This window comes from Centroberyx gerrardi, chromosome 8 (genome assembly GCF_048128805.1).
Source record: "Centroberyx gerrardi isolate f3 chromosome 8, fCenGer3.hap1.cur.20231027, whole genome shotgun sequence".
Taxonomy (NCBI): Eukaryota; Metazoa; Chordata; class Actinopteri; order Beryciformes; family Berycidae; genus Centroberyx; species Centroberyx gerrardi.
In genome coordinates, this window is record NC_136004.1 from 14,199,990 (window position 1) to 14,214,311 (window position 14,322).

The 14,322-nt window shown below is 41.9% G+C and overlaps 1 protein-coding gene across 1 annotated transcript in view; it reads left to right on the forward strand.

The window, feature by feature from the left end:
* arb2a (ARB2 cotranscriptional regulator A) overlaps positions 1-2,177 on the forward strand; it is a 155,279-nt gene extending 153,102 nt beyond the window's left edge. Inside the window, exon 11 of the mRNA XM_071927504.2 lies at positions 2,020-2,177. Within this exon, the coding sequence (XP_071783605.1) occupies positions 2,020-2,177 (158 nt within the window). The remainder of the gene's footprint in view (positions 1-2,019) is intronic.
* The last annotated feature ends 12,145 nt before the right edge of the window (positions 2,178-14,322 follow it).

The window sequence follows — 14,322 nt, forward strand, 5'->3', positions numbered from 1 at the left end:
GGTGGAAAGAGATCACTGTGCCTCAAATTGGATATAAATGATAGATTAGAGGTGTGAGAGGGCTGTGTCTTTGTTTTCCAGAGGTGGGTGTTATGTTGAGCTCTACACAGGTAGCGGAGTGACTGAGAGTGCTGGGTTATTGACTCCCATGATTGCCAGGCCAGTAAATTTGACCCAAGGCACTGACTGCAGTCTGCTTGCTATAGCGTGCACCGCAGTCCGCTGTGCCAAAGTGATCGAGGGACTCCGTACATACACACACACACACAACTATACACACGCACACAAACGTGGACAGAACAGAACCCAAGTCCACTCCCAGCCCCAGACCCCACACTTACCCCCTATCCACCATACACACACACATGCACGCACACCATCTCCATTAATGCGTCCAGGCAGGGGTCAATCTAATAAACATGGGGTCAATACAGTGGTCATCAGAGGCCTGTCTATGGTGAGAGAGCCTTTAAGGTGCTTCTTAATTGTATCCCTGCGGCCTTCGAGTCTAGCTCTTTATAGCCGTTCCCATGTACAGAGGGGAGACGGGAGGAAAGGAGGAGGGAAAGAGAAATGTATTGAAGAAGTGTGAAGAGGCCGTTTTAATATACAGACGATTTAACCCGTTCAAAAGAGTAGCCTTGTCTAGTCAAGTGGCATAGAAACTGTTCAGTATGTAATACAGTGTATGTGGATATCCTAGATTAGTGGTTTTCAACCTTTTACTATGGGGACCCACGTTTTAACATTCTGTTTTCTCATTACCCTTACTGATTTTGACTCTTGAGTAAGCTTACCCTTTTTATTAATGTTCCCCAGAATAATGTGGGGACCTATTTAAATTTTCTCATCTTACAAACCGGTAAGTGCGCAAATAGATTAAAAAAGAAAAACTGAGTACTGTATATTCAGTCAAGTACAGACTGCCTCTCCTCATATTCACTGATCCCCCTGTCTGTAAACACATGTAAATTCCCTCAGACACTGTACTCGTGTATCAAGGGATCAAACTCTTAATATCATCTCTCGGCAAATCTATTCCCCCTCCGGGAGGCAAGAGGGCACCTCAGTACGGCTTCTCAAGTCCAGTTACAGTTGTGTTGCTAAGCAGCTGAGCCGCTAGCCAGCAGCGGGGAGAAACAAGCCATTATCTGTTAGCGCTCTCGCTGAATGGTTGGCGAGCAGCAGCAGAGACAAGACGGGCAGCAGCTGCGGCCATGAGCTGTCTTCATCTCCGGCGCTCCGCCGCCGAGCCGAGGCGGTCTGCGGCGGGGCTAGCGGGCGCAGGAGAAACAAGCGGCCAGCGAGTTCGCGAGCCATCCAACCAAAAAAGCTGGCCAGTGATACCTTGACCTCGGAGGCTGAGAGGAACCCGAGGCGTGTGTACCAGATTTCAGGCTCCAGTGTGACCCCAACTTGGGAACTGGCTAACCCGGAGGAGGCCGGAGGGAAACCCAGCACTCCCACCTCCCTCCCCCCCGCCGCCCCCGGACCACCTGATACGCTCACCAGCTACCTCTCCCCGGCTTCTGTCTTGCCTTTTCTCAATCAGCCCTTTAGAATGAATGACTACCGCTCCACTGGTTTCGCTTAGTGCGCCCATTGTGCATAACTCTCATTCGGTTGGAAGGCCTGAGATGGAAAGAGGGACGTGGAGTGGTGTTGATTATCAGGTATCCACTTGGATAACATATTAAGGCCGTCCCATTGGACTAATAGGTCATAGGCTGTCATGGCTCTCATGCATAAGGCCCAAGGCTTGCGGAGGGCGATGCATTGCATTGTGGGAGTGGCGAGCCCTTAGAGACTAAATATCTCATCTAATGGGGATTATTTATTTCCACCTTTTATGTTGCCAGACTGTGTGTACATGATTCAGTGCAGTTTGTCTTTCCCTGCAGCCTTACAGCAAGTGAATGTTTTGTGAACCCTCACACTGACTCTCTTCGTGCTCATGTTTGTGTGTGTGTGTGTGTGTGTGTGTGTGTGCGTGTGTGTGTGCGTATCTTTTACATGCAGGCACAGAGAGGCATGAGCTGACCTCCTGGACGAGCTTCAACTCCATCTTTAGGTTCTTCGGTGAGGCCCTGGCAGCGGAGGAGGACGAGGAGGCGGAGACCTCCAACACGGTCACCACACGCAGCAGCTCCCTCAAAAACAAACACCAAGACTTGTAGAGGAGCAACTACAATGACTTGGAGCAAGAGGAGGAAAAGGGGGGGGGGGGGACCGAGGGATCAGGAGGGGGGAGCTGCGGAAAGGGAGGCTAAGGTTCCAGATCCTCTCCGCTTTTTTTTTCTTCTTTTCCCTCCCTCTCTCCCTCCATCCCTCTCTCACTTCCTCCATCTTTTCCTTCCTCGCTCTCTCTCTCTCTCCTCTCCCCCCCCCCCCCCCCCCCCGAGTGTCATTTCTCCCTTCCGGCCTTCCGCTATCTCCCGCCCCGCACACACAACACAGCGTTGTTGTCGTAAGAGACAAGAGTGCGGGGTCACCGTGTATACATCACAATAACGTTTTGCATTACTTCTAGATGAGTGCAACTGTCAAAGCAATATGGGCCCGAGTGTTAGCGCTTCCCGTGGGCTGTGGCCTGGCTGCGGGTACGGGCCGCGGCAGCAGAGATTAAGGCTGACAGGCGCTGTGCACAGTGCGCTGTGGTGCACCTCTAATTGTCCTGACACCGGCCTGAACTGAGCTAATGCCCCGCCAGCCCTCCAGTCCGCACCGCTCAGCCTCTCCCTCCCCCCCCCCCCCCTCCCCCCTGGTCCTAAAGCCGGGACTGTTTACCCCTAAATCAGCCCATATACGCTCACATATGATATCTATTGCTATGGTTTGATAGAGTTTCTTCCTACTCTTTACCCATCTTCTTTTTTTATTTATTTTTTTTTTCAGCCCTTGCCCACCACAAATGTTTTTAACAAGAGTAAACACACTCTGTTAACTGGTCAGCAAATTTTTTTTTAACAAAGGGTGTTTTTATGTGTTTTATGTTTTTATGGCTGCTTCTTCGCTCTCTAACTCCTCCGCACATGCAGTCAGTCTTTTAAAACCTGACTTCTCTCATTCAGCTGTGTGTAAACTGTGGTTCTATAAACCGCACCATGTAATTCTGGGTTTGCAATGCTCATAAGACGAGATTTTTTTTTTTCTTTATCAACTTTTAGCTAAATTTTAATGCAATGTCTCTCACACACTATATTTGATTTTGTATATTAAGCCAATACTTCCCAGAGCTATAAGTGTTTACTTTAGAATATCTCGCTGTGTTTGATTTGCAAAACTGTGGAGGGAGTCCACCTCTTTGTTTTTATTATAAATATATTTTTTTTCTATTTGATATCCTTGAAATTGATGTCTCCAGATGATTGAATGTGATGAAACAAATAAAACAAACACAACCTGTGCTGAATATGGAAAATTCAGGACACTGAGCAGATTTAAAATCACTTAAAGTCAAGCATCAAAATGAGTTTGAGGGATATCTCATTTTAACAGGAGCCAGAAGTCAGCTCACAACACTCATAAAGCCTCAATATATCGCCTTACACATGTCAGGAAATCCAAGATTTCAATATTATCCTAAGCCTGAATGATATTTCCTTAGATGTTGGAGAAGTGTAACACATCTATTTTTTTTATCCTTTTTTTTTTCTTCCACCAAAGTACTCTTCTTGAGTGTGTACTTAGAAGTGACAAAGTCAGCTCCCTGCTCAGCTGCACATAATCTGACTATGTGACACAAACATGATAAAAATGTTTCCACAACGCTGGTGTGTATTGGTGTGTTATAAACCACTCAAGGCTTAATGGAATATATTTCTAATGTGTCGTGACATTAGTAAAAACTCAAACCGGATACTAAATCCTATGATATTTTAGAAACCTTCTCAAACATTTACCTTCACATGTATACTTTTGGACTGTTTGATATTCTTTTTTTTTTTTTTACTTTGAACAGTTACCATTATTTAACTTTTGCACTGTGAAATCCATTCTGTGCTGCCCACTGTGTGTGTGGTTTAAGGCTTTTGTGGATTATCTTTCGTCTATAATGAGACAACTGTGGCTGATGGTTGCAGGCCTAATTTCCTTTTAATTTGATTCAGATCTCCAGATTTCAGCAAAGAAGTTGGTTTATTATTTGATTTGATGAGTTTCATTTCAAGAGACCATTGTTCATCTTTCTGCTGTTCAGCTAAAATCGGTTCATTTTTCACTCCATAATTTGTATATTGTTGCCTTAGGAATAAACAAGACACTGTTCACTGGTGTTTTTAATAAAATCCAGCAAGCCATATGTGAATGGAACTAAAGATGTAAGAGCAGCCTTAAACCAAATCCAAAGCACAGTCCACGAGGAAAGGGGGACTCATTTCAGCAATTGCTCTTGAAGACATTATTTTTTGCAGATGTTTTATACGTTGTATTGATTTAAGAAACATGCCTTTTTATCGCAGTACATGCAAACGTTTGGATTTCATGAAACCGCTAGCGTCCTGCCAGGACACACATTTCTCTTTTTCTCAAAAGTGTATCTCATTCTTTGGAGTCCATCGTTGTTTGGAAAACACTCTTTTAAAACTCAGTAGGCTATCAAAATTATTTTGCAGTTTTTACAATTTGATCATTACTCCTACTTTTACATGGTTAATTGATTTTTTTGTAATTATGAAAGCAGTTGAAAGTAAATAAAAATGAACTTTTGCATCTTGTTTTTTTTTTTAATCTGTGCATATTTCATATTTTATAGATTATTTTATTGCACTTTTTTTATTTTATTGCTTTTCTATTTATTTCCTCGAGTTTTTCGGGCAAATCATCTAAAGCATTTTAGAGATGCTGGTGCAGAATGTGTTAGGAATGTGTAGAAAAAAGAAAAAAGAAATAAATAAATCAACAAATAGCAGCAATAAATATTCATGGGGGATTGCAAAAAGAGGAGAGAAAGTTGCCCCAAACTGTAAAGTGAGTACACTGGGATGAGAAAGTCGAGCACCAGGGGAAAAATGACCCGACTCATCATCTCACATAACATCTATGAAATCTAACCGAGGAGGAAGACCATCTAACATTCATTTACTGCCAAACAATCGGCCAGTGTTAGTTAATTGCCTTTTGCTGTGTTTCTAAACAGTCTCAACCACGAGTTTCAGGTCAAAGAAATGTTTCAATGCTTATTTAAAACGGTTGATTAAGGCTCACATCTTGTTTTTGGGGGGCAATTTTCAACTTCTATCCTAACATATACAGGCTAAACTACTCTGAAAAAGCCTAATACCTTTTAACTGATTATATCGCCAGTAAACAGTGTGTGTCAAAAGGAAAACAAACTATAAACAGTAATTCCGACCTTTTTTCAATTTGGCCATTAATTTTGGCAAAGTGAGTCCCCCCCCATCCCAGCGAGGTTTTACAGCATCATTTGTTTTCACACGGTGAAACCGATCAGGTCATTAAACGCCCCCTCAATAAATCTTTAGAAATCTTTTCCATTAACCCCCGAACAACAAGTGGAACCAGGCGAGTCCCCCTCACACCGTGTCAGGCCGCTGATAAAAGAAAGGCATTCAATCACACACTCACACACACGCACACACACATTCACATAGAAGTGGTATCAGAGAGTCAGGCTCAACTTTCTGTCACATGAAAATGTCTTCAACTGTCAGCTTCCTTTACAGGTAAAACACACGAGAGTGACTATCAGCCTATTATCAAACTTAAGAAATGTATTTTTTTATTGAGAAAAAGTCTATATTTCCACCAGTGCAGATTTCCAAATCATGGTGAATTGGTGAATTAAATACCCTGCTGTATATTCTATCACAAGCAGTGATGTAATAGCAAACTATAGACCTCCAAGTCAATGATCACCACAAGGCAGACAACTATAAAAAAAAAAAATCAACCAAAATCCAACCTGTATTTTCAGAAAAGCATTAATTTATGCCTTCTCCCCATACATGTCTTCAACTTAGCCTACATCAGTTTGGTCCTACTTCCTATGATGTGCACTATAAATCTACGTCATAAAGATTATATGTCAGCCTAGAAAGATGGACTCTATTTCGCAAATAAAAAGGTGGCTGAACTGAGTTTAGGTGTGTTTACCCTCCACTACATCCCTGGTCATAAGTCATTCATAAGAAAACATTTCAAAAGTGCGTTAAGCGTTGCAGAATTCCAACTAATTTTAGGCATCTGTGAGCCATGGGACATTTCTTAGCATTATGTCAAGCTTAATAACTAAATCGAAACTATATCCCCTTTATCCTATTTTGGGATTTTCTGAGCCTGCGTATTCATATTCATGACTGAGGCATCACTCAGTCACATGTAGCTGTCTCCTAACTTCAGAAGACAGCGGTGATCTCTTCATGTTAATGGGCGCTAGTATAGAGGCTACCCCAGTGGTTCCAAAAATGGGGTCCGGGGATCCTCCAGGGGTCCTTGATGGGGATTCTAGGGGGGGGGGGGGGGGGGGAATAATGAGGAAATAGTTCAATTTCACTGTTATTGCACTCGCTGGAAGTTAGCACAGTGAGAGAATGTATAATAAGGATGACTGATTTGATTATAGGTTTCACTCTCCCCGCTATTGTTGTCAGCCCACCTACGGTACAGACAGTTCTGCAGCTCCGCACTGAATCATATCTAACAGCCAAAATATCCGCGGATGGGGAGCCATGGGATGAAATCGTATCAGATGGGGGGTCCGTGGTCTAATGTGGATGTGTTTGGAGGTGGAGGGAGGGGAGGGGGGAGCTTGACATGAAAAAGTTCGGAGACCCCGTGCTGCCCCAACTTGATATTTCAATTTTTATTTTAAGAGAGTTGTTGTCACGCTTGCTTGCTCCGGCCCACTCTGATATGCACGTCATCCTCGCAAAAGATGAACTCTTTCCAAAGGAACCAGGCATTAGGCAAAGTTGGAATGTCACCCCTCTGACAGCACCCCCCCTCCACACACACACACACACACACACACACACACACACACACACACACACACAAACACACACACACACACACACACACACACACACACACACACACACACCCCTCTCCCTCTCCTCCTCGTCCTCTCTCTCTCTCTCTCTCTCTCTCCTTCAGCACTCCTCCAGCGGATCACTGTCAGATCACTATTTGCATAATTATATGCTCAGCTCTGAAGAGAAAACTAACCCCCAAATTTTATGGGTCAACTAACTGCAACAATCAATGTTTTATCGCGTATACTAAGGGAAAAAAATATCTTAACAATCATGGAAGAGGAACTCACTCTCTCTCTCTCTCTCTCTCTCTCTCTCTCTCTCTCTCTCTCTCTCTCTCTTTCGCTCTCGCTCTCTCTCTCTCTGTCAATTCAATTCAATTACTTTATTGGCATGACTGCTTATCAGAAACAATATTGCCAGAGCAGTTTATAAAAAAAATGTAAATTTAAAAAAAAATACCCCCTCCACTCTCTCTCTCTCTCTATCTTTCTCTCTCTCTCTCTCTCTCTCTCTCTCTCTCTCTCTCTGAGCAAATACTTTTTCATCTATTGACTGAGGGAGAATGTGTGGCTTAAGCTGGAGGTGCATTCAAGATTGTATCCCTTCTTCTCCCCCCCCCCCCCCCCCCCCCCCCCCCCCCCCTCCCATCTGTCCCTCTTTTCTCCCTCTGCCTCTATACTGTGTTTTTCCACAGCAGAAGAGCTCTCTAATATAGGGCCTGTATACGAGAGCAGAACTCACTGCCCGGTTTCGTTAGACATCATTACATATTCATTGACTTGCAGAGAAACCATTTAATCCAGTGGAAACAACTCCTCTTCAATCGCCTTTCTCTCTCTCTCTATTCTAATAAGGCCTCGCGGACTGAGACAAAACTGGGGCCAAAGGCACCACATCTAGGAAGAGCATGAGTGGGTTTCATACTGCAGGGCGGAGAGGGGGCTGGTTGCACTGGTCAAAGATGCAGGTCTGTTCACAGGTGCAATATAAAAAAGTTGGATGGGGTCCCAACGTGAGGTGCTGGGCCTTCAAGGGGTCCTTCAGCGGGGATGTAGGGGTCCGCATGCAGTAGCAAAATGCAGAAATAGTTAGAATCCTCCTGTGGTTTTATATATTTTGTATGTATGTTCTATATAATTTGGTGTATGATATACTCTAAACCATACAACTACATTTTAGAAATCTTCTCGACTGGGGGTCTGGAGGACAGCGTCTCACGTGTCATTATGAGGGTCCTGGGCATGAAAACGTTTTTTAAGCCAACAATCCCCGGAAAAAAGGGCACATTGTGGAAAACGTGATGGGTAATGATAGCCTGAACTTCCTCTTTACACACACACACACACACGCGCACAAGGTGGCCTCGCTATTCCTCTGCCTTTGGTCTCACCTGCCTTTGAGCTCCCTTAGGAAAAATAACTACAGTAAGGGCTACGTTTTTGGAAAGGTACAATACAAATATCACAGCAAAAAATTCCCGAGGATATTGTAGGAATAATAAGGTAATGCCATAAGAGATGAAAAACTGCCATAAAATACCAGCAAAGGTCACTGTTAACTCACAGTTGAGAACCACAGATACGCTGTAAGTCTATAATAAGAGCAATATTATAGGGATATTATAGAATATTCTAGTGATTTTTTTCGTTAGGGCTGTCTCTTTTCGGCTTTGCTGTCTAAATACTTAGAAGTAGCCACTACACCAGCGGCATGGTCCGGTGTGTGTGTGTGTGTGTGTGTGTGTGTGTGTGTGTGTGTGTGTGTGTGTGGTGCGTGCTTGAGGATCCTGGCATATAATACACCGATTGTGGGACAGCTGTTGGCAGAGCCGTTTTACGGTGTTCAGTCCATTTGGCTTTAATAGCAGCTTTCAGGCGGCCCGCTACTCTATCCCCTCACCGCCCCCTCAATTACACCTCCTCTGATACTCTCCTGGCCTAAAGACTCCTGCAGTAAAAACACCCTCTGAAATGCAATACATTTGAAGAATGGGCTCTGACTTTTAAGATTCGGGGCTACTCTCTGATGATTTGAGAGAAGCAATATTAGGCAAGCGGTGATGAAGGAGGGGAGGAAAGAAAGTATAACACAGCTCATTGGCCTACTTTAACAGGCCACCGACGGCTTACTGGGGAAAATTGGTCATTTTGTCTTGATGAATGGCAGTCAAGATGAAGGGGCTGTAGGTATGATTGGGGCCTTTCTCAGGCTGTAAAATGCGACTCTGGATATCTGAAAACTTAAGTCGACTAATGTGTATTATTTTGCACACTGCCATATTTCAAATTTCAAATCTCGACAAATGCCAATTTTAATTACGCACAATGTCCTGTGTGTGTGTGTGTGTGTGTGTGTGTGTGTGTGTGTGTGTGTGTGTGTGTGTGTGTGTTGCCCGCATGGTGTTTTAAGATACATTTGACATCTTAAAATGTACTTTATGAATGGGTAATGTAAAATATCACGGGGAATCTCTAAAGGTTTCCTCATTATAGGCCTACACAGAAATTGGTAATAAGAGCGTAAATATATCACTCATGTAGACAAAGACAAATAGTTTAAATCATTGTCAAAAAAACAGCTTTTAAATTATTTGCATTTATATTTCGCAACCAGTTGATTGCTGGGCCTGTAGAAAGTTTCATCATATTGACTACAGGCTCAAATTAGTATAAATGGTGTTATACTTCGATGGAGATAATGCTGTAATAGCACCAATAATTGAATTGAATTGCGTAAATAATAATAAAATAACTAATTTATTATTTGTAAAAGTATAAAAGTATATACTTTTTATTGACATTTATATTTTATTCAACATATTTACAATGAAATCCGCCCATATATAATTACACTATAGGCTACTAGTATTAGAGTAGCCTACTATATATTATATAATATAAAATATACAATAGATATTAATTACATATTATTTTAATATCTAATATACTATATATTACTATATACAGTATATAGTGCTAGGGTGCTACCCCTTAACAACTAACCAACTAACTAAAGCTCCCTATAGCTCGATTTAAGACAAAAAAGTCAACTTAATAAATGAAGTAGGCTAATTTAATGATCTCCTGGATAATCTGTTGATTATGATTAGGCCTAGGATGCTTCATATTTATTATTATTTGAATTAACATTAAAAAAAAACATTCATCAAAAAAGGAAGTCGTTATGCTTAAGGATACACATAAAAAATATTAATCTTAAACGAAAATCAAAATATTTGTAATCTTTCTGAAATTGTATTTAGCTTCTCAAAGTTTTCAGTTTGAAACAGGTAGGTTTCCATCGGGATGTGGCTCACAGTCCTGTTGTTTCTGTAGTACAGAAGAGCTCCTGTGATCCATTCCCCCCACAAACTTTGCTATTAGTATTTGCAACTAATTTGGAAATGTTTTGCCATCGATGATCAAAAATTAAGTGCATAGTCCTACTTTTAGCGACCATTATGAATCGAAGGAGGTGGATATGAAACAATATTGTCTTTCACTTAAAGCAACGAAATAAGAGAAATCCAGAAATCCTCAAAATACAATCCTCCCTAAATCAATATCGCGTTGGAGTTGGTGAGATATCGATTGGCTGGTGGTTAGAGACAAGGCCTTGGCTTACACTGCAAAAAATGTCAGTTTTAACAAGTCATTTAGTCACGTAGTTAGTCGTAAAATATATTTTTTCTCCAAATGAGTGAAACATTCTGCCATTCAGTGTGAGATGATTCCACGCGTTTAACTTTTTCAGTAATTTTCCAAACAAAGTTAATAACTTAAAATAATGCAAAAGAAGGCAGATCACTCCACTAATACCGAGAAAATTACATTTGATTCAAAGAAATCATTGAAACAAGTTTATTTGCATTGGCAACAAGTGGAATTGCCTCACCTTACCCCAATGGAAGATTTTTTTTAGATGTTTTTTCAGAAAAACAAGATTTTAGATCTCAATGATGATTTGTTAAGTTTGATATTTTTGCAGTGTAACTCACGGAATCCCCACTATAGCCTGCCTTCTCATCTCTTTTGGGTTTGAAATCTCTGAGAAAAAAAAAGAGTGCAACGTGATATTAAATCACACATTATAAATGAGTTTCATCATGTGGACGCAGCCCTCCGAGGATAAACACGGCAGTGCGTGGGGTTAGAATAAGATCCGAGTTATTATTACTGAGGGAGCGGCCATCACTGGCAGCACCCTGCATCCTCATTACATCCACCCCCCAAAAAAAGATGAAGCTCTAAATGAAGTTATTGCCATCCAATGAACTCAAATTAGCCGGGCCACACCATGACAGACAGCTCGGATGGAGAGAGGGGGAAGTGGGCTGGAGGGATATAGGTGGTGGGATTGGCAGGTGTGTGTGTGTGTGTGTGGGTGTGTGTGTGTTTTATGTGCATTTCATGGTTTGCAAGCCCCCTAAGTAAAGTTGGGTCCATTCTGAATCTCCGTGGTTAAGCGAGTTAATATACTAGTGTTATTAAAGGGCCTGCAGTCACCTTCCAGCCTGCTCTTTGATGCCTAACCCCCTCCTTCCCATCCAGGCGGCTTAGACTTTGTTCCCATCCCATTTCATTTCTTTATCAGCCATTCAAATATAACAGGACGTCTCTCTCTCTCTCTTCCTTTTTCTCTCTCTTTTTCCCTGACAAGCTCTCTCTCTCTCTCTCTCTCTCTCTCTCTCTCTCTCTCTCTCTCTCTCTCTCTCTCTCTCTCTCTCCCCAAGTCCATAATCTCTCCATCCAGTTGAATAGCTTTCTTCTTGTCGTCGCTCAGGTCCTCATTGTGTTTGCTACCTGAGTCAGCAGGGAGGATGAAAAGAGAGAGGAGTTTGACGGAGGAAGGAAGGGAGGAAGATGGTTTGACATGCAGGGAGGGAGACAGAGGCGATGATAGGCGAGGGGGGCCCTGCGAGGAGCTGAGTGAATTTACCTGCTCCTCCGGTGGCGAGCTGTGTGTGTGATAGTGTGTGTGAAGTTAACAACAGAGCGGCCAACTCTACTTTATTGCTGTTTATCCCTGCAGCAAAAGCTGTCAGGCAGTGACAGATTGGCAGCATCTCTAAGCAGCGCCCTCCTTCCTTCTTACTGAGATCCCTTCTCAACTCACCACTATTCATCTTTTGCAAATGGATTGAAACAAATGCCATTTATTCTTTGGATTATGCATATAATGCGTATATCGATAAAACCTGAACTTTTCAGTTTTTATTCACAAAATATTCTCCTCCTAATATCAAGAGAAATCATATTGCACAGGTTGTAAAATATCCATACAGGCATATCTACAGTGTGATATTATTTAGTAATGCACACATTTACGATGTGTTTCTGGAAAATCGAGCGAGATTTTATTAAATGTTAAAATAAAGAAATTGTGTTAGATTTGATCTAAAATGTAAGCTAAAAGACATTCTTTAATGTGGTGAACTTGTGGCAAAAGAATTTATCCATCCAAAATTAATGGCAGGGAAATAGGAACGGGATGGAATGATTTTTAAAAAAATGTTTTAGAAACAGTCGTTTCTTCTGATAACAAAGAACTGAACTTATCTAATTAAAGGTAAAATATTATTCTATATTATACACGATCCATAACAAATGAAATAGAACAAAGCTTCTGGCCGTTGAAGTACAGAAGAAGTTAATTTTATAATGACACCATGTTTGATCTGAAAATAACAAATAAAAAGTATCGTATGTATTCTATGGATCTAAAAGATACATAAAACATAATATTCTTTGATCTTGTCAAGATGAAAGGCATGTTGTTTATGTCTCAGCTACTGACCGCATAACCATTTGTCCACGACTATATTTGATATAAATATTTATAACATTACAATAACATTTCAATAAATTCTCAAAAAAGCTATCATTCTTTTGCCTAAACTTTCGACTTAGGCATATATATAATTTATTATACATGAAGGTGGTGGGGGGTATTAATGTTCATCGCACACACAGATAAGGGAAGACTTTCAAATAATTCGGCAAACACGAGGAGTTCAAATAAAATAATATAAATAAAAAAAATCACATCCACCAAAACTCCCAGACTCCCATGCGGGGCCAGCAAAATAACAGTGGACCTCTAGCTATATTTCACTTAGAGCCTTCAATGGGATTGGTGCTTATCTCGCCAACACAGCGCTGCTGACCTGTAGGCTGCAGCATCAGAGGTGTGTGTTTGTGTTGAGGTGTTGACCTGTCAGGGGGGACTTGTTAGGACTTTAACTCCGACTGCTGGCGGTCTCCAGACATCCGGGGGTGGCATCGATTTGAAACTTGTCCTGTCTAATTTGATGATAACATCCAGCCTGCCCCGCCGCAGCACCATGGACAGCGCTCTGTCTTGACCTTGCCTTGCTATCAAATTACCCCCGTCTGGGCCACGGTGGGAGACCAGCACCAAGTTTACGAGAGGGAGAGAGAGAGAGAGAGAGAGAGAGAGAGAGAGAGAGAGAGAGAGAGGGGAAAGAGAGAAATAGGGGCATATTGCTGGTATTCCACCAAAGAGAAATCTTTTCTCGAGCCAGTACTTACACTCTGTGATATTGTGGTAAATCAGCAGATGGCTAAACTATGACCTCCGGTCGTTCATCATCACAACACAACACAACCACCAATATAAACAATCAGCTCTACTTTCAGAAAAGCTTTATTTTATGGGGCTTTTTTTATCCTCAAAGATCCCTGTCCTTATATGACTGACATCAGTTTAATACTACTTAGTATGATGTGTAGCCTACTAAGATGTCAACCTAAACTCTATTCTGTAAACTCTATCCCAAACTCCAAACTAGAAGGGCACTCGGAGAGCGCAGACCTCCGCCAAGGCCAATAGTCCAGTCTTCTACGAATTGCTTGTTCGTGAGCCGGATCCGCTATTATTCGCTATTATTGCCTGTTCGTGCTATTATTGCTTGTTCGTGAGTCAGATCCGGATCCGCTCCAAAATTTAATGGGTTCTTCCTTGGCCCATGCTACACCCTTCCACGAAGTTTCATGAAAATCGGACCAGTAGTTTTTCCGTAATCCTGCTGACAAACAGACAAACAAACAAACAAACGAACAAACAAACGGCACCGAAAACATAACCTCCTTGGCGGAGGTAATAACCAAGTTTCGCCAAATAAATTCAACAAATGCGTCCTACTGTGGGTCGGCAAAGCTATAATAAACTTTTCTAATGGCCATGTTCTGAAATAGAGTTTGCAAAGTGTGTTTAAAAACCATGCAAAACACGTTTTACAGTTCAAATGTGTACCGTGGGAGCATAGTCTCACAGGTGTGAAACACATTCAAAGTTGTCTTAT